This window comes from Crinia signifera, chromosome 6, assembly GCF_055691185.1.
Source record: "Crinia signifera chromosome 6, ASM5569118v1, whole genome shotgun sequence".
Taxonomy (NCBI): Eukaryota; Metazoa; Chordata; class Amphibia; order Anura; family Myobatrachidae; genus Crinia; species Crinia signifera.
The window spans coordinates 141,216,349-141,237,091 of NC_139222.1; the positions used below are offsets into that span (position 1 = coordinate 141,216,349).

The following is a 20,743-nucleotide window of genomic DNA, read 5'->3' on the forward strand; positions in this document are numbered from 1 at the left end:
CAGTAATATGAGCAATGCTTGGAGGCTAGGACATCAATTCTCACATTCAGCTCCCAGTGTCACGGTTACAACAAACTATGTACACCTGCAACTAGTGGTGTGTAAGCAGTGCCGCAGCACAGGGAACCCTTTTGTATATTTCGCACCATTGAAAAACTGCTAGATTATAACCTTTTCTATTACAAGATGAACTAAAATCTCTTTTTAATTCTATCACTCATCTCTCACCTCAATTACTACAACCTTCATCTAGCTGCTATTCTCATCCCTATGGGGTGCATTTATCATTGTATTGCGATGCCGGCGTGATGACACCGCCGGGCATCGCATTGCGGTATCATCTGATACCGCCTGGATGTATCAATTTGAGGGCGCAGGGACAGGACTCCGAAAGGAGCCCGTCTCTGCGAAGCCCTGACCCGGAAGCCGGGGGGTCTGCGCATGCGCAGTTATGCGCTGACCCCCACCGACCCCTGTGACCGCACTGCCCCGCTCGGCAGTACGATTTTTCAGGGGTTAAAATCTCCCTGAAACAATAGGAAAAGGGAAGTATTTGATCTTTGTTTGTATACTTTATTGAAGCGCTGGTGAGGGGTACTCTGCCTGCCTTTTTCTTGTCTGTACATTTGGGGTGTGGAAGAACACCCTCATAGAGTACACATCCCAGCTGCCTCCTATTGCGCAGAACTTAATCCACTCACACTTGTGTGTTTCTACAAAACTCTCCATTCACCTCTTGACATCCACTGCAAAATTCCTGCACTGGCTCTAAGAGAACCTCCAGAAAATACCAACCCTGACGTACCCCTTCATACATCTCAAACCTCCCTCCCTCTCTCATACTCATCTATGGAATTACCTACCATGCAATTTCCAGCCATCACATCTGAAAACCCACTTCTTTGTTACCTACTCCATGCAATACTACTCACACTTTTAGCCCCTCACAACTGCTCCAGTCTACAGTACTTTGGGATAATTTGGTCAACTGCAGGAGACACAAAAGGCCCCCATACTGTACATTAGGCCGACTTGTTCTAAGGACAAGTCGGACCCAAGTCTCCTCCGGGAGACTCACATACAATTTAGGACTTGATGTGCCATTTTTTACATGTGATAAATCACATGCGATTTATCACATGTAAAAAAAAAAAACAAAAAAAAAAAATGGGGAGCTGCAGGGCGGTGAGGAGCAGTGGGGGTGGCGGCTCTCAAATTAGTGGCTGTCGGGGGGTGCCGGTGAGGAAACAGTGCGGGCAGTGGGGCGGGCAGGCGGGCGGGCGGTGGTAATCAGAACAGTGGGGCAGGCGGTGATCATCAGTGTCCAGCACCGCAGCGGGTGGCTATTACATCTTTAAAATAATGTGTCAAATGACTCTCCGGCTTTTGATTGGCTGAGATAGAGAACTGTCAGCCATTCAGCAGCCGCGGATGGAGGCCGCTGATCGGCTGAGATAGAGCACTCTCAGCCAATCATTAGCCGGGCAGTCATTTGACACATTATTGTAAAGTTGTAATTGCCGCTGCTGCCCGCCCTCTGCACACAGCACACTGATGATCTCCGCCACCTGCCCCACTGTTCTGATCACCGCCGCGGCTGGACTGCTCCTCACAGGCACCCCCCGCAGCACCCACCGGCCACTCATTTAAGAGCCGCCACTGCCCGCCTGCTGCAGGAGGTCGGACGTGATCATACATGCTGCACGTCTGACCTCCTGATCCGGTCCGGGGACCGTGCATCAGATCGGATCAAAATGTCAAACACATGCGATTTTGGCCCAATTTCACGCGATTTAATCGCGTGGAATCGGTCCAAAATCGCATAGTGTATGGGGGCCTTATGTTCACTTACAGAGAAAGAAGTTGCCTGTGATCAAAAAGCCAATGGCCATAAAGAAAGAATAACCATCCCTTGTAAAATTGCCAATTCAAAGGAAATAGCAAAGCATTCACAGGTCCATTTGCAAAACCAAACCATCATACTTTTTTTCCCCATTTGAGTAAGTCTAGGGCTTCAACTAATCTGCTAAAGAACCAGGCTGAGAGTGGTAATCGCGGATGTCAGAGACCCACCCAAAAATGCCTGGGCACTTCTGCGTTTTCAAAAATACACCCAGAAAACAACATGTTTCCACCCCTAAACGCTGACTTTCTGTCAATCAACCTGCGATTTCTATGCCACTGCTATGTGTACAGATATTAGCTAATTGCATGCACAATATGAACTCTACACATGCCCAGTCGTTTGATAATTGAACAGATTGCAAATTCTCAGATTAGCGATCCATGCTATATTAGGTATTAAGTTCCTGTATTAGCAGGTACTAAGTCACCAAAATGAAAGTCACACAATACTGTATGGATTTTGCCCTAAATGCCCACATTTTGGCAATTATCATCTGATTAGTGCTGCGGCCACCAACAATTAAACTGTACATCTGACGAGGCAATAAGCACCTAGAATATTATATGCAGAATTTAACAAAAACAGTAATGCTAAACACACTCATTTAGAAAACATTCTCAATCCTTGAAACTGAGAGTAAATATTCTCGCTATAAAGTAAATGATAAAACAATCCACTCGATTAAAAAAAGTCAATAAAAAATAAAACAGTTTATTCATTTAAAAAAAGTTTTTTTTTCTTTTAATTTGAAAAAGCCAGAGACCTGATTCATGATGGTCGACAGGTTTCTTCAATTTGCACATTATGTTTCATCTTCTTTGCCATTTAAAAAAATAAAATGTCTAAAGAAGTGATTCTTTATAAAGTGATATTAATGCTAATATTTACATCATTCCACAAAAAATTATTATTCCCACAAAATATTCAGCAGGCCGTTTCAGATGCAGTATTTAATCTGCCTTGGCTGAACAAATGACTCTAGTAAACTGAATTGCCTTTCGTAAAATTATAAGTACTCTGTAAAAACATTGTTAAAATCTATTTCAAAGGCATGTACAAGACACAAATTAAAAAACAAAAACCACATCAGTCATTGGGTCAAGCTGCTGTTTTCCAGGTTGAGTATTGCTACCATATACTTCGCAAAAGGCCCCACATCAAGGTTGCAAGCCCAATAGCAACCACCACAGCAGCAATTCGGGTCGGCAGGTAGCCTAGTGAGGACTCCAGCCGAGAATGGAGTAGCATAACCTGCCTCCGTGTGCTCTCTCTGTCTCCAGAATTATCAATGACGTGATCAGCAAGTGGTAGTTTGCTATCAATTGGGAGCTGTGCAGCTAAGCGTTTCAGGGCCTCCTCCCGGGAGAGGTCACTTCTGCGAATCAACCTCTCCACTTGAGTTTGTGGGTCACTGCAAAAAAAAGAGTAGATTGTGAAATGATTTACAAATATTTCTAACGTTATCTAGCAAAAATAGGATACAAAACTAAAGCTAATGTTTAAGATGGGATTACAAGCCATACTAGGAACATCCATGTGATCCAGGGTGCCAAAATCCTGCCCAGATTGCATAGTAAATACAATCATTGATAAATGGGTCACCCAATGTATAGTCTATTCAATTTAGTTCCAGCTATTAATTAATTACTGGGTTTTTTTTTGCTTGTTTTCTCTGAAAATACTGCTTAATGCAGAGGTGGGGAACCTTTTTTGTGCCAAGGGCCATTTGTATGGGGAAAAAATCCTTCGGGGGCCATATGTAAAAATTTATTGTACAGATTGTCCTGCTGCAGCCGTCCCACGCTCCGGCGGCTGCTGTTGAATAGGACTGACAGGCTCTGGCTGCTGCCGATTAAGCGGAATCTTGCAAGAACTACCGACCTCTCATGAGAATTCCCCTGTACTTGACTCCCGTCAAAGCCCCCAGGCGGGTGGGCGGGCCACTCAGACCGGCTATGGGGCCACACCCCAGGCTTAATGGAACCTTATTTAGGAGTAGATGTATGAAGCAGTGATAAGGGAGGAGAAGTGATAAAGTGTCTGGTACTTGTTCACCGGTCAATCAGCTCTTGACGGTTACAGGCTGGGTTTAACCCCTTCCTGACAGAGCTAGTTTTTGCGTTCCTGACAGAGCCATTTTTTTCAAATCTGACATGTCTCACTTAAGTGGGGATAACTTTTTTTTGCTTTTACTTATCCCAGTGATTTTGAGATTGTTTTTTCGTGACACATTGTACTTCAAGTTAGTGGTAAATTTGGGTCGATACAGTCTGTGTTTTTTTGTGAAAAATACCAAAATGTCGTGAAAAAATGGAAAATTTAGCGATTTGCAAAATGTTAAATTTTCTGCTTGTGAGACAAATAATCTTACCACTCAAAATAGTTAATAACTAACATAGACCATATGTCTACTTTATGTTTCCATCATTATTTCAACTTCCTTTTAATTTTTTTGGACACTAGGAGGCTTACAATATGAATAGCAAATTCTCAAATTTTCAAGAAAATTTCAAACACTGATTTTTTTAGGGACCAGTTCAGTTCTGATGTGACTTTGAGGGACTTGTATGTGAGACACCCCCATAAATGATGCCATTTCAAAAACTGCACCCCTCACAGTATTCAAAACAGCATTTTGGAAGTTTGTTAACCCTTTAGGTGTTTCACAGGAATTAAAACAAAGTGTAGGTGAAATTTCAAAATTTCATTTTTTTTGCAGATTTGCAATTTTAATACATTTTTCTAAGGAACACAGTACATTTTACTAGAGAAATGTGACTAAAAATTGATTCCCCCAATTCTTTTGTTTTCATAAATATCCTATATGTGGCCCTAGTGTGCACGTTGACCAAACCACAGGCTTCATAATAGAAGGAGCAACTACTTGATTTTGGAGCCTCCTTTTTATGAGATTATTTTTTAGGCACCATGTAGGTTTCTAGGCACCATAAGATGCTAAAATTTAGGAACCCCCCCACAAGTGACCCCATTTTGCAAACTACACCCCTCAGGGAATTCATCTAGGGGTATAGTGTACATTTCAAACCCCCAGGGGTTTCACCAATTGTGGTACAACTGGGCAGTGAAAATGAAAAATTACATTTTTTACACAAAAATGCAGTTCTGGCTCAAAATTTTTCATTTTCACAAGGAATGAAGGAGACAAAGCCCCCCAAAATCTGTGCCCCAATTTCTACCGAGTACGGCAATGCCTCACATGTGACCAAAAAATACCAGTTGGGTGCATGGCAGGACTCAGAAGGGAAGGAGTGATTTTTGGATTTTGCAGCTCAGATTCTGGTGGAATTTTGGTGGGTGCTATGTCGCATTAGCAAGACCCCCCAAGCACCAAGACAGTGGAACCCCCCACAAGTGACCCCATTTTGCAAACTACACCCCTCAGGGAATTCATCTAGGGGTATAGTGTACATTTTAAACCCCCAGGGGTTTCACCAATTTTGATACAAGTGGGCAGTGAAAATGAAAAATTACATTTTTTTACACAAAAATGCAGTTCTGGCTCAAAATTTTTCATTTTCAGAAGGTATGAAGGAGAAAAAGCACCCCAAAATCTGTGCCCCAATTTCTCCCGAGTACGGCAATGCCTCACATGTGACCAAAAAGTACCAGTTGGGTGCATGGCAGGACTCAGAAGGGAAGGAGTGATTTTTGGATTTTGCAGCACAGATTTTGGTGGAATGAATGGTGGGTGCTATGTTGCACCAATACAGTGGAACCCCCCCACAAGTCACCCCATTTTGCAAAGTACACCCCTCAGGGAATTCATCTAGGGGTATAGTGTACATTTCAAACCCCCAGGGGTTTCACCAATTTTGATACAAGTGGGCAGTGAAAATGAAAAATTACATTTTTTTACACAAAAATGCAGTTCTGGCTCAAAATTTTTCATTTTCACAAGGAATGAAGGAGAAAAAGCACCCCAAAATCTGTGCCCCAATTTCTCCCGAGTACGGCAATGCCTCACATGTGACCAAAAAATTCCAGTTGGGTGCATGGCAGGACTCAGAAGGGAAGGAGTGATTTTTGGATTTTGCAGCTCAGATTCTGGTGGAATTTTGGTGGGTGCTATGTCGCATTAGCAAGACCCCCCAAGCACCAAGACAGTGGAACCCCCCCACAAGTGACCCCATTTTGCAAACTACACCCCTCAGGGAATTCATCTAGGGGTATAGTGTACATTTCAAACCCCCAGGGGTTTCACCAATTTTGATACAAGTGGGCAGTGAAAATGAAAAATTACATTTTTTTACACAAAAATGCAGTTCTGGCTCAAAATTTTTCATTTTCAGAAGGTATGAAGGAGAAAAAGCACCCCAAAATCTGTGCCCCAATTTCTCCCGAGTACGGCAATGCCTCACATGTGACCAAAAAGTACCAGTTGGGTGCATGGCAGGACTCAGAAGGGAAGGAGTGATTTTTGGATTTTGCAGCACAGATTTTGGTGGAATGAATGGTGGGTGCTATGTTGCACCAATACAGTGGAACCCCCCCACAAGTCACCCCATTTTGCAAAGTACACCCCTCAGGGAATTCATCTAGGGGTATAGTGTACATTTCAAACCCCCAGGGGTTTCACCAATTTTGATACAAGTGGGCAGTGAACATGAAAAATTACATTTTTTTACACAAAAATGCAGTTCTGGCTCAAAATTTTTCATTTTCACAAGGAATGAAGGAGAAAAAGCACCCCAAAATCTGTGCCCCAATTTCTCCCGAGTACGGCAATGCCTCACATGTGACCAAAAAATACCAGTTGGGTGCATGGCAGGACTCAGAAGGGAAGGAGTGATTTTTGGATTTTGCAGCTCAGATTCTGGTGGAATTTTGGTGGGTGCTATGTCGCATTAGCAAGACCCCCCAAGCACCAAGACAGTGGAACCCCCCCACAAGTGACCCCATTTTGCAAACTACACCCCTCAGGGAATTCATCTAGGGGTATAGTGTACATTTCAAACCCCCAGGGGTTTCACCAATTTTGATACAAGTGGGCAGTGAACATGAAAAATTACATTTTTTTACACAAAAATGCAGTTCTGGCTCAAAATTTTTCATTTTCAGAAGGTATGAAGGAGAAAAAGCACCCCAAAATCTGTGCCCCAATTTCTCCCGAGTACGGCAATGCCTCACATGTGACCAAAAAATTCCAGTTGGGTGCATGGCAGGACTCAGAAGGGAAGGAGTGATTTTTGGATTTTGCAGCTCAGATTCTGGTGGAATTTTGGTGGGTGCTATGTCGCATTAGCAAGACCCCCCAAGCACCAATACAGTGGAACCCCCCCACAAGTGACCCCATTTTGCAAACTACACCCCTCAGGGAATTCATCTAGGGGTATAGTGTACATTTAAAACCCCCAGGGGTTTCACCAATTTTGATACAAGTGGGCAGTGAACATGAAAAATTACATTTTTTTACACAAAAATGCAGTTCTGGCTCAAAATTTTTCATTTTCACAAGGAATGAAGGAGAAAAAGCACCCCAAAATCTGTGCCCCAATTTCTCCCGAGTACGGCAATGCCTCACATGTGACCAAAAAATACCAGTTGGGTGCATGGCAGGACTCAGAAGGGAAGGAGTGATTTTTGGATTTTGCAGCTCAGATTCTGGTGGAATTTTGGTGGGTGCTATGTCGCATTAGCAAGACCCCCCAAGCACCAAGACAGTGGAACCCCCCCACAAGTGACCCCATTTTGCAAACTACACCCCTCAGGGAATTCATCTCGGGGTATAGTGTACATTTCAAACCCCCAGGGGTTTCACCAATTTTGATACAAGTGGGCAGTGAACATGAAAAATTACATTTTTTTACACAAAAATGCAGTTCTGGCTCAAAATTTTTCATTTTCAGAAGGTATGAAGGAGAAAAAGCACCCCAAAATCTGTGCCCCAATTTCTCCCGAGTACGGCAATGCCTCACATGTGACCAAAAAGTACCAGTTGGGTGCATGGCAGGACTCAGAAGGGAAGGAGTGATTTTTGGATTTTGCAGCACAGATTTTGGTGGAATGAATGGTGGGTGCTATGTTGCACCAATACAGTGGAACCCCCCCACAAGTCACCCCATTTTGCAAAGTACACCCCTCAGGGAATTCATCTAGGGGTATAGTGTACATTTCAAACCCCCAGGGGTTTCACCAATTTTGATACAAGTGGGCAGTGAAAATGAAAAATTACATTTTTTTACACAAAAATGCAGTTCTGGCTCAAAATTTTTCATTTTCAGAAGGTATGAAGGAGACAAAGCACCCCAAAATCTGTGCCCCAATTTCTCCCGAGTACGGCAATGCCTCATGTGTGACCAAAAAGTGGCAGGACTCAGAAGGGAAGGAGTGATATTTGGATTTTGCAGCACAAATTCTGGTGGAATGATGGTGGGTGCTATGTCGCATTAGCAAGACCCCCAAAGCACCAATACAGTGGAACCCCCCCACAAGTGACCCCATTTTGCAAACTACACCCCTCAGGGAATTCATCTAGGGGTATAGTGTACATTTTAAACCCCCAGGGGTTTCACCAATTTTGATACAAGTGGGCAGTGAAAATGAAAAATTACATTTTTTTACACAAAAATGCAGTTCTGGCTCAAAATTTTTCATTTTCAGAAGGTATGAAGGAGACAAAGCACCCCAAAATCTGTGCCCCAATTTCTCCCAAGTACGGCAATGCCTCACATGTGACCAAAAAATACCAGTTGGGTGCATGGCAGGACTCAGAAGGGAAGGAGTGATTTTTGGATTTTGCGGCTCAGATTCTGGTGGAATGAATGGTGGGTGCTATGTGGCATTAGCAAGACCCCCGAAGCACGGTGAAATTATGAACCTAATATTCCATAGATGTGTGGTATATTTTAAAACACTCCTTTATACATAGGCCGGGTTTGTCGGGGCAAGTGTCACACTGGAAAATAGTTTGCTTTCTTATTCCCTTTTTATAGCAAACTTTGCACCTTTTTTGTGTCCTGCCCTTTTTTCCAGTGGAGGGGATTTCATCAGGAAAATGCTGCCCTGGTACAATACGGGGACCAGTACTAGAAGTACTGGGGCCCTCTGCCTGCTGGTTCCCAAATATTAGGCCCTTTATGACTTCCTCTTGAAAGTGCATAAATGTCCCCCTCTGGCCGGTAGAACGGAATAGCACGTAAGCGTTATACAGTGCCATCTGGATGATATACACGGCCACCTTCTTGTACCAGATTTTTGTTTTCCGCAGGGCACTGTACGGCTTCAGTACCTGATCTGAAAGATCCACTCCGCCCATGTACCTATTGTAATCCAGGATACAATTAGGTTTGGAGGTGTGGGTACTGGTACCTCGTACAGGGATGGAGGTGGTACTGTCTCCGTGAATTGTTGTCAGTATAAGGACATCCCTCTTGTCCTTATATTTGACCAACAACATATTTTCGTTGCATATTCCCCTGCTTTCACCCCTTCTCATTACTTGGGCAATGTGCGTTTTTGGGAGGCCTCTTTGGTTCTTGCGCACAGTACCGCAAGCTGCTGTACCTCTTGAACCAAGGGCCTTAAACAGGGGGATGCTGGTGTAAAAGTTATCCACATAGAGGTGATAACCTTTATCCAGGAAGGGGTGCACTAAATCCCAGACAATTTTCCCACTAACACCTACGAGGGAGGGGGGGCATTCTGGCGGTTCAATTCTTGAATCCTTCCCTTCATATACCCTAAACCTGTGAGTGTACCCTGAGGTGCTTTCACACAGCTTATACATTTTTATGCCATACCTTGCCCTCTTACTGGGAAGGTACTGGCGGAATTTAACCCTTCCTTTAAAATGTATAAGGGACTCGTCGATACAAATAAATTTTTCAGGGATGTACACCTCTTCAAATTTGGCACTGAAATGATCAATGACCGGCCTGACTTTGAATAGCCGGTCAAAGGTGGGATCATCTCTGGGTGGGCACTGTGCATTATCGGTGTAATGTATAAATTTAAGAATTGTCTCAAATCGAGTCCGGGTCATGGCCATACGGTAAAATGGAGTACTGTACAGAACATCTGTACTCCAATATTGCCTAATTTCTGGCTTTTTTACTATGCCCATATGAAACACCAGACCCCAAAACGTCATCATCTCTACTGCATCTACAGGGGTCCACCTAGCAAATGATGACGTGGGGTTTTGAGCAATAAACTGCTGGGCATATAAATTAGTTTGGTCCACCATTAAATTTATAAAATCATCAGAGAAAAATAATTTGAAAAAGTCAATTTCTCTGAGACCTGTGGAATCAAATTGGATTCCTGGCATGGCCAAAAACTCAGGAACCTGGGGCTCAAAATTGTCTGGTGGTGGGGTCCATACGAGATCAATTATTGGGGGGGGGGTCTCAGCTGCTCTACGGGGGCGTCTTTGAGGGGGTCCCTCATCACCAGAGGAGGAAGAGGAGCTTAAGGCAAATCCTTCAAATTCCCCGCTTGCATCACTGGCTGTGTCAGAGTCAGAAGCAAGCATGGCATATGCCTCCTCCACTGAATACATTCTCCTGGATGACTGGGAGGACATTTGGGAGGACATTTGGGATGCCATTTTTACTTTTGTGTTACTGGTAGTGAAATGTTTCAACACGTGTATAGTGTAGGGGGGGGGGTACAAACTTTATTTCAATCCGGGGGGTATGTAGTGTGTAGTGTGTATGTAGTGCAGAAAAAAAAAAAATACTTTATACCAATAAAAAAAAAAAAAATGAAGGGGTTAAAAATAAAAAATTTAAGGGGTTAAAAAAAAAAAAAAAAAAAGGTCCTGCGCCAAAAATTGAGCACAGATGTTGGTCAGTAACGTCTGTCACTGAACAGCGCTCAAAGGCAACAGGAATTTGATAAAAAAAAAAAAAAAAAATAGATCAACCCTGTGCCGAAAAAGATGATCAGTGATGTACGTCACTGATCAGCGCACAGCGGCCACAGGACACCCACAAAATCACAGTGTGTGTAAAAAAAAAATTAAAAAAAGACCCCACAGCACACACACAAAAAAAAAAGGTGATCAGTGATGCGACACTGATTACCAGTGAGGTGCAGCAGGTGCACAACCTTTGGTGCAACTGACAGGTATATATAAAAAAAAAAAAAACCTCTGTACCCCCAAAAAAGTTGCTGATCACCTCAGATATAGTGATCAGCACAAAAGGCGGGGGCAGCAGACACAAAATTTAGCACTCTCTATCACTCTCTGTCACTATCTCTCTCTAGGCCTTATTCGAATTCACTCTTTCTGACAAAATCCTTCTTAGATGGACAAAACCATGTGCACTGCAGGGGGGCAGATGTAACATGTACAGATAGAAATAGATTTGGTGATTTTTTGGTGATTCTTTGCAGGGTAAATACTGGCTGCTTTATTTTAACACTGCAATATAGATCTCACTTTGAAGTAAAACCCCACCCAAATCTAATTAGATCTGCACAAGTTACATCTGCCCCCCTGCAGTGCACATGGTTTTGTCCATCTAAGAAGGATTTTGTCTGAAAGAGTGAACTCGAATAAGGCCCTCTATCTCTCTATCTCTCACTATCTATCACTCTATGACACTGCAGCAGCAGCACTGACAGGTATATCTATATATAAAAAAAAACCTGCGCCCCCAAAAAGTTGCTGATCAGTTAATTTATACTGATCAGCACAAAAGGAGGGGGCAGCAGTCAGTTATATAAAAAATATATAGCACAATCTGTCACTATCTCTCTCTATCTCTCTCTCTCTATCTCTCTCTATCTCTCTATAACTATCACACTGCAGCAGCACAAAATATAGCACTCTGTCACTAGGCCTCTCTATCTATCTCTCTCTCTCTATCTCTCTCTATCTCTCTCTCTCTATAACTATATCACACTGCAGCAGCACAAAATATAGCACTCTCTGACACTATCTCTCTCTCTATCTCTCTCTATCTAGCTATTACACTGCAGCAGCACAATTTCACAGCACAGGAAGGCACAAGTAGCAACAGGATCCAGGAAGCATCCAGCACACTTCAAGCACAGATCAAGCAGTGATCAAGCAGTGATGAAGCAGCGATCAGGTAAGTATGGAGCAAGGTTCTGGTCAGTATATGGCGGCAGGGGGGTACGGTGACCGCACTGCACGCTATTCCAGACCGGAATGGCGTCTGCAGTGCAGTCACCGTTAGTTTAAATCCCCCTCCTTGGCTGTGATTGGTCCGTCGGTCCGACGGACCAATCACGGCCTTTGGGGGCGGGCGGGGTGAGGTGGGGTGACACCAGTGTCACCCTTACACCCCGCGGTGATTGGTGCTGTACTTTACAGCACCAATCACCTCTGATCCCGTGTCACCGGCGAACGTTATTCGCCGGTGACACAGGAAAACGCTGTGAATGGCTGTTCACACTGAACAGCCAATCACAGCGATCGCCGACGGGGGGGCGGCATCGCAGCCCCCCCTGGGCATGCACGGACATGTCTGCTGTCAGGGACAGCAGACATGTTGAAACTGTCACCGCGTCTATAGACGCGGTGACAGTTTAAATCCATGACGTACATTTACGCCATGTGTCGGGAAGTGCTTCCCGACCATGACGTAAATGTACGTCAAATGTCGGGAAGGGGTTAAAAAGGGACAGTTAGGAGCTTATTGTTCAGTGATGAAGTACCAGGCACTTTATCACTGCTTCATACATCTACCCCTTATTTCTTCAAGGTCAATTCAAACCAAAACAACATTTTATAAAGTTTTATAAAGTTAAATATAAAAAAAGATTAGTTTATTTGCATAAAGGAAGAAGAAAAAACATGCATAAACTACACAATTATACACTATACAAGTGTACTGTTTTGCAGCAGAGCCAAAACACAATAACGTCAAACATAATTTAGGCATACATTATATTACATTGATAAGATGAACGCAAAATATTACTTTTGCAACCCAAATGATTAGGTAGTCTCTAGACGTGTACAATTTCTCCTGCTGGCAAAGTGCTGTCCTTGTACCACATGCTGCTTGTGTGATTTAAGGGCCCATTTATCAAACCATATTTGCGGCTAAATCCCCGAAAACACACGTTTTCGGTGTTTAGCCGCAAATATTAAGTATCACCCAGATGTAGTAAAGAAGGACCGCAGCAGGAATCTCCGATCCCTGCTGCGATCCCCCCCGGAACCGCCGCCGGCCGCATCCCCCATAGGTTTCTATGGGGGATGCGAAGCTGCCCGATGTATCAACATCGGGCAGCCCGGCATCGCATCCCTGGGCTATCGCCATTCTGATATGGCGATAGCCCATTGTAGCCTATGGCTACGGATCGCACTGCCGAACAGGGCAGTGCGGTCACAGAGGTCGGCGGGGGTCAGCGCATAACCGCGCATGCGCAGACCCCCCGGCTTCCGGGTTAGGGCTTCGCAGGGACGGGCTCCTTTCGGAGCCCTGTCCCTGCGCCCTTATCATAATACATTCAGGCGGTATTATAAAATACCGCAATGCGATGTCCGGCGATACCAAAACGCCGGCATCGCAGTATTATGATAAATGCGCCCCTAACTCTGGCCTCAGCAGGAGGTAGGGTCCACAGCAGACATCGAGGAACTCTCCCCACCTAGCAAGGCATTTTTCCCACATATGACGATAGGAGCAATTCAATTATTTTTAAACCAAAGCAAAATCTATAAATGCACTAAATAAGGTGGATCACTGGGACATATTTTGCATTTATGTTACACTTCTACAATTGTACATATTTATCATTTTATTTTGTCGGGATACGGTCATTTGGTCTACAACAACTAGGTAGACAAGCATTGGGTCAACATGCAGCCAGGTCAACATGGGTCAAGGTCGACAGGTCATTAGGTCGATACAAGCATTAGGTTGACATGGGCAAGGTCGACAGTCAAAAGGTTGACATGGGGTTTTTCACTGTTTTTTGATTCGACATGTGCCGACAGTCGTTATTTCATGCCCTAACATCCACTAGGGCATGGTGGGAGAATAAAATAGTGTGCCGAGCGCAGCGAGCGATGCGGGCACTTCAAAATATGTCCACGTCGACATTCTGGTAAAAAAAACAGTGAAAAAACTCATGTCGACCTTGCCCATGTCGACCTAGACACATTGAGAATAGGCGAACCAGCCCAACCCAAATCACATTAATTAGGAAACCTGGATCTGCTGCTGCTGCTGCTGCTGCTGATCTAAAACCTGGTCTGAATTTTCCACATTATCCTCATGAGGAAATATGCTTTATGTGCCACAATAGATAGGTATAACACATCAGTGAACTGTACATCTGATAGAGGACCATGGTACTGACTAGCCAGTGTTTTAAACTCAATATGAACTGCATTGGTAGAGGTGAATTGCCATTGCCAAAAAATAAACTAATTCAATAATCTAAATGGTTACCACTGTAGGTTAGTTAATGAATGCAGAGCGACAATGCCATTACGTTTACTGGCAGAAACCCATAGCTAACAAGAGGAGGGGAAGGGGAGAGTTTTAACCATCCACTTTGATTGTAGAGGTTGCGAATCTGTGTCTAATTTTTATAGAAGTGAACCAAACATCCATTTTCAACAGTGGTTCTGCAACACCAGGTGACTAACCTAGAAGAGTGAGTGTGCCCTCAGTCAGTGGATTTCCCCAGTGCAACATTTTGATACTACATACAGCAAATAAAATAAAACAACCCACTACCATTGTGGCTACATAAAAGGCACAATTTTAAGCACACACTGCCTAAAATAAAAATGCAAACTCCCAATAAACCTATTGAGCCACGTGAAACCAGTGCTCATTAATCTCTTGTCATGCTGTGCTGAATTTGCCTTCCTACAGCCACTTTGCAGAAATTCTACAGTTGGTATAGGATTTAGGCACAAGTGTGCCCTGATCATGATGACTACAGGCGGAGTATCCCTTACTCGAAATGCTCTGGACCATGAGCATTCCGGACTTTGAAATTTTTTTCTTTTTTTTTTTTTACATACTCACCATGGTGGTCCCTCGACATCCATGGTGTCCCCTGGCATCCACAAGGACCATCGGATTAGTCTTCAGTAGCAACCCCAGTCCCAAGGACGCACTGCACATATGCGCTGGTGATGTCCCCAGCGCACCCGCAGAATGCATCCTTGGGAACGGGGATGCCGCTGAAGACGACTACGATGACTGCCGTGGACACCATAGTGTGAGGTGAATATGAAAAAAGGTGCAGGGGGGAGCAAAAAAAAAAGAAATATTCTTAAATATTTCAGTTTTTTTTGTTTTTGTCTACTACAGGTTCAGTATCCCTTATCCATTTATCCCAAAACTGTAGGTTATCAGAATATTTCGGTTTGTGCATATACTGATAAGGGATACTTAACCTGTACTGTTGTAGAAAACCAAAAGTGGTGGTCACATCTTGAGATGCATATATAACGCTGCGTATTAGCCAATATGCAAAGTTAGAGCAACATACAGCCAACTATGGGGGTTATTCGGGGGTTATTCTGGTTCACGCCTTCTGGCAAATTCCTTCTTAGATGGACAAAACCATGTGCACTGCAGGTGAGGCAGATGTAACATACGCAGAGAGAGTTAGATTTGGGTGGGGTTTTACTTCAAAGTGAGATCTATATTGCAATGTAAAAATAAAGCAGTCAATATTTTCCCTGCACAAAAACAAAATGACTCACCCAAATCTAATTCTCTCTGCACATTTTACATCTGCCCCCCCTGAAGTGCACACGGTTTTGTCCATCTAAGAAGAAATTTGCCTGAAGGAGTGAACCAGAATAACCCCCTATGTCTGTACCTTTCCAACTTGTTTCCCTTTCCATCCTAACATCATGCCATTCCACCTGGAACATGCAGCCATCTCCTCACGGAATCAAAAATGAAAGTTAATTTCCTCACAAAGACTGCACGCCGATTTCCCTAAAATGTTCCAAAATGACTTGCCACAGCTTATTCTATCTCTGTCCACAACCTGCAGTGTATATTTAGCCATAGCACAGAAAAAATACATATTTATAATGTATCAATACTTGCTCACCATGCTTATACAGTATACTGTAGTTTTGTATACTGTACTTGTTTCAATGACACTATATAAAAATCATGCTATTCAATGCTTTCAAACTAGAATATTGAATTTTAACTGAATAAATAAAATCCTCCATAATGAAAAGTTTTTAGTTCCCCAAGGAAAATAATCAATTAAGGTAATTAATGTGTCCAATTCTAACAAGTGAGCTGCAATTAATGTGTCCAATTCTAACAAGTGAGCTGCACCAGACCTTGCAGTCTGCAAATATTTAATTAATCCAAAAGAAACGTGTACAGATAATTGCAGTGTGATGGAATAGACTACTCTGGTCTTAGAGGTCTATTTATTACAACAGCAAAAAGCCCTATATAAAAGGGGTCACCGCCTGCTATACCACTGCTAGCCCTGCCAGGGGTATGATTCACAGACTTGCATTAGCTTCCCCACAGGAAGTACATTTAACAAGGACCATGGCAAAAGAAGTATTGCCAGCTCAGGATTATTCTTGTTATAAATATTATTTTTTTAATTGATCAAATATAATATTAGACCCGTCATCAGAACACATGTATTATTATTATTTTTATCCTTTAGTTATATGGCGCCACAAGGGATCCACAGCACCCAATGCCTTGCGGCACAATTTAAATAAAATATCAAAAAAATAACAATATATGTGTTCTGATGACGGATGGCAGAAAACCGCAGATTTGGTGCAATCAAACATGGTTTAAATAAAAGAAGAAAAACCACATAAGGGAAGAGGGTCCTGGTTGTGAGATTTTACGTAATTTCCATAGTATCAGAAGACACATTATCCCTCCCAGTAGATAATGCATAGATAATACGTCCCAACAATTCAATATACACTGCCTATAAATGAAACCCTCCCACCACCACCATAACCAGCAGATGAATAAACATGACTATGTATGAAGAATGTATGAAGAATCATATTCTGTCAAGAATCTAATACACAGAGCCATATTTGTTCTTCCGGGATACGGTCATTAGGTCGACAAGCATTGGGTCAACACCACTAGGTCGACATACAGTAAGGTCGACATGGGTCAAGGTCGACATGGATCTAGGTCTACATGGATTGAGGGGTTTTGACTGTTTTTTTGAGCCGATATGTGCCGAAAGGTGGTATTTTATGCCCTACCATCTATTAGGGCTTGGTGGGAGAATAAAATAGTGTGGCAAGCGAAGCGAGGCACCGTGAGTGAAGCGAGTGCCGCGAGGGGGATGTGGTGCACTTCAAACTGTGTCCATATCGACTGTGTCGACATTTGGGTCAAAAAGCTGTGAAAAACCCCATGACGACCTTTTGACTGTCGATCTAGCCCATGTCGACCTAATGCATGTGTCGACATAATGTCATGTCGACCTAGTTCAATGTCGACCAAACGATCCACACCCGTTCTTCCTAGGTCTTGTCTGCACTGCAATTTATAATACAACACAGCCTAATATGCATATAAAAGTCTAATATGCAGAACCTTATAGCATGCTTTGTATGTATATCTGGTTTTCACTAGGGCTGCTGCAAAGTTCATTACTATACAACACAGCTGTGTGCTCATAGTTCTTCAGAAAGACCTCAAAGCAAGTATGCAAATATACACTGTGGGGTGCAGGACTCTTAAGGTCCCACTCCTATTGTGTCAGGTTTAAACTACATTAACCACTTCATAGTTCCATGCATGACATGAAGCTTAATGCACATTATATACTGACAGTATGACAAATTTAAATTTATATTATATATATATATATAATTCAACTAAAAAGCAATACATTTTTGAATGTTCCAAATGCCAGAGTTAGCAACTAGCCAGCACAAATATCTTCTGTGTGTAACCCAATTATCTGAGCTTAAACCCAGACTACAGCTAAAGAACAGATGAAAAGGGGAGGTGGAGGAGGGGAACAGAAAGCAAGGGAATAACGAAGACGGAAAAAAGGCCAAGTACTGAAAAAGGACTGTCAGCATGTGTCTTAGTAAAGTGTAAATGTACACAGTGGACCTGATTTATAAAGGGCACATGAAGCGCACAGCAAAAAGGCTTTTGTTTTGTACCAGTGTGCTGAAAAGGACTGCCTAGGACACTTCAAGGAACATGCTTTTACTCCAGTTTCTAGGGACACATCAAATGTGTGTTGTTTAAAGTATTCAACAACATCTGTCGTTCACTAGGTGAGAGGAGGTGCAAAGTTCAAATGTTCTACACTCCACACAGCAAAGAAATCACCTCAGCCAGCTCCTGTTCAAACACCAACAATGGGTTCCACAGAACTAGGGGCCTAATTCAGACCCTATAGCTGGGCTGCAGGACCACGGACATCAGCGCCGTCCCCGAACTGTCAGGATCTTTGCACCACAGAGTAGTCTGTAGCTACTCGGCCACTGCACACTTGGGGGGTTCAATTGATGGTGAATGGATGCGAATGGATTTGCAAAGATTTGCACAGCTGCGATGCCATTCACAGCCGTGGACATGGGCGTGTTTTTCACTCTGGCAGGAAGGCGGCTAACTGATCACTGGACTCCGAAGATTAGCAGACCAGCGATCAGGTCTGAATTATTTACTTTGGTGAAAAATCGGACCTACAGATATGACTCCCTACTGTCCCTACATAAACACTATCCTACCTGAGGCACTCAGTGTCCCAAGGAAAAAAATTATGGGAGGTGTGCGTGAGGGGGAAGTGATCAGGTAGGAGAAGATTTGTTTTACAGAGGAGGAACCAAGAGAATGTGGGGGGAGTGTGGAGAGAGATATGAATGTATTACTGTGAAAGGAGGGTAGGAACGAAGTGTAGTTACACAGAATGTTTAGTAGTTTAGCAAAAATGAGCAGCCACAAAGATTTTATGCGCACTGGCAGAGAAAGCGCTGTCTCTCAGTCACTTCCGGACAGTCTTTCAACTAAATTTCAACACAAATATGAAAATGCTAACATCTCCATCTACCAAGACTTCCCTATGGATTTCTTGAAGAAAATACGCTGGTGTCTGCAATATGCTCCTGGATTATGTACACAAAGACAAAAAGTAAAGTCTTGTGTGGTATACTCTTATAGGAATTGTCAAGTAATAAAATACAACTTAATAAATGTTTATAACCGTGTGTATATACATACAGTACTTGTGATGATAAATAAAGAAAACAAATGTATTGAGTGTTGCTTATATTACTGGTATAGTTCATTAATACTGACAGAATCTGGCTAGAACATACCACAGCACTCGCCATTCCTACGAATGGGGTTCAAACAGCACTCGCCATTCCCAGGTTGGGGTGCAGTGCCCTGTGACCACATGATCTAGTAAATACAAATACAGGCGGCTCAACACTCACCTGTATTTGTATTTACTAGAGCATGTGGCCACAGGCCGTTTAGCCCTTGTACAAGGTAATTGTAAAGTTTGGCGCTCTTGTAAAAAATATATATATCAAATGGGATAGTAATTTACACAAAGAAAAATTTGGTCTAATTAAAATATCTAAAGGGGTGTACACACGGAGAACTTTTAACAGGAGATTTTGATTAGATAGTCAAAATCTCCTAGAAGGTTAGCCGAAATCTCCCTATTTTTCTCCTGCTTAGTCATTATTGTCTAGCAGAAATTGCTTAGCATAGATTGACTGTGCAGGCAAGGCAATTTTGACTAGATAGACTACCATTGCTTAGACAAAATCGCTTAGTCAAAATCTCCAGTGCATCTAGCCAAAATCTCTCCCAAATTTGCTAAGTCAAAATTGTCCATAAGTCAAAATCTCCCCATGTGTACACCCCTTTAATGCCTATTAGACAGGTAATAGGCCAGGGTTACACATTATCCACATTGCACCAAGGTAAACCCTTAGTGATTGTAAATACATACTATTACACATATCAAATGTTTTACCTGAAAATTAATGTAGGAGACCCAAAAATAAAAAAAATACAGAGTCTCTCAGGACACACTCTGACCAATCACCAGTGCTGTCAATCTGTTTTATTCTCTAACAGCAGTGGGGAGGAGACCATGGAGAATGTGATCTCCCACCCTGTCCTAACCCTCTGCTCCAGGAGGATCCAGCCTGCTGTGTGTAGCTAGGAACAGTCACCTCCAGGAAGAGGATGGCACCAGTGACATTACTGGGCAAAGCTGCAGTGTCCCATTGGTGATCTACAGGAGCCCGTGCACTGTGACTGCGGAAAACATGCCCACAGAAGATGCCACGATAGAAGGTTGGGGCTGGTACAGGATGAGGATAACATGGGCAGGAACAGGCTGGTGAAGGGTAGAGGGAAAACTTCTATAGGACCAGGCCCACCTCTTCATTACCTATACAATGCTACCCTGCTCTATCCTGCTGCACTATAGGGATTATGTACTAAGCCTTATGGTGTGTACACACTTGTACAATGTGCATGAGATTTTGACTATATAGTCAAAATCTCATCTGGATTGCATGCAGATCGCATGGGTTTTAACCATTGCGATCCCGATGCGCGCTCCCGTATCGCAGCCAGAAAGTCTTGGCTGCATAGACTATATAGTGCAGATCTGCACTATGTAGTCTAAATTGTATGCAGATAGTCTAATTGTAATATAGTCTCAATTGTACAAGTGTGTACACACCATTAGAGTCAGATAAAGTGGATGAAGATAAAGTACCAACCAATCAGTTACTAAATGTCATTTTTGAAACACAGCCTGTAACATTGCAATTAAAGCAGACTGGCTGGTACTTTATCTCCCTCCAAACTTTGGTACATAAACCCCTATATATTAATCTGATCCCTCCCTCCCGTTCCG

At 43.0% G+C, this 20,743-nt stretch overlaps 1 protein-coding gene across 5 annotated transcripts in view; it reads right to left on the reverse strand.

Moving 5' to 3' along the window:
- Positions 1 to 2,597: 2,597 nt before the first annotated feature.
- Positions 2,598 to 20,743, reverse strand: part of DCAKD (dephospho-CoA kinase domain containing) — a 36,601-nt gene continuing 18,455 nt past the window's right edge. For all 5 annotated transcript variants that reach the window (XM_083147454.1, XM_083147455.1, XM_083147452.1 and 2 more), the window contains exon 5: positions 2,598 to 3,317. In XM_083147454.1, the coding sequence (XP_083003580.1) occupies positions 3,035 to 3,317 (283 nt within the window). In that variant the 3' untranslated portion in view covers positions 2,598 to 3,034. The remainder of the gene's footprint in view (positions 3,318 to 20,743) is intronic.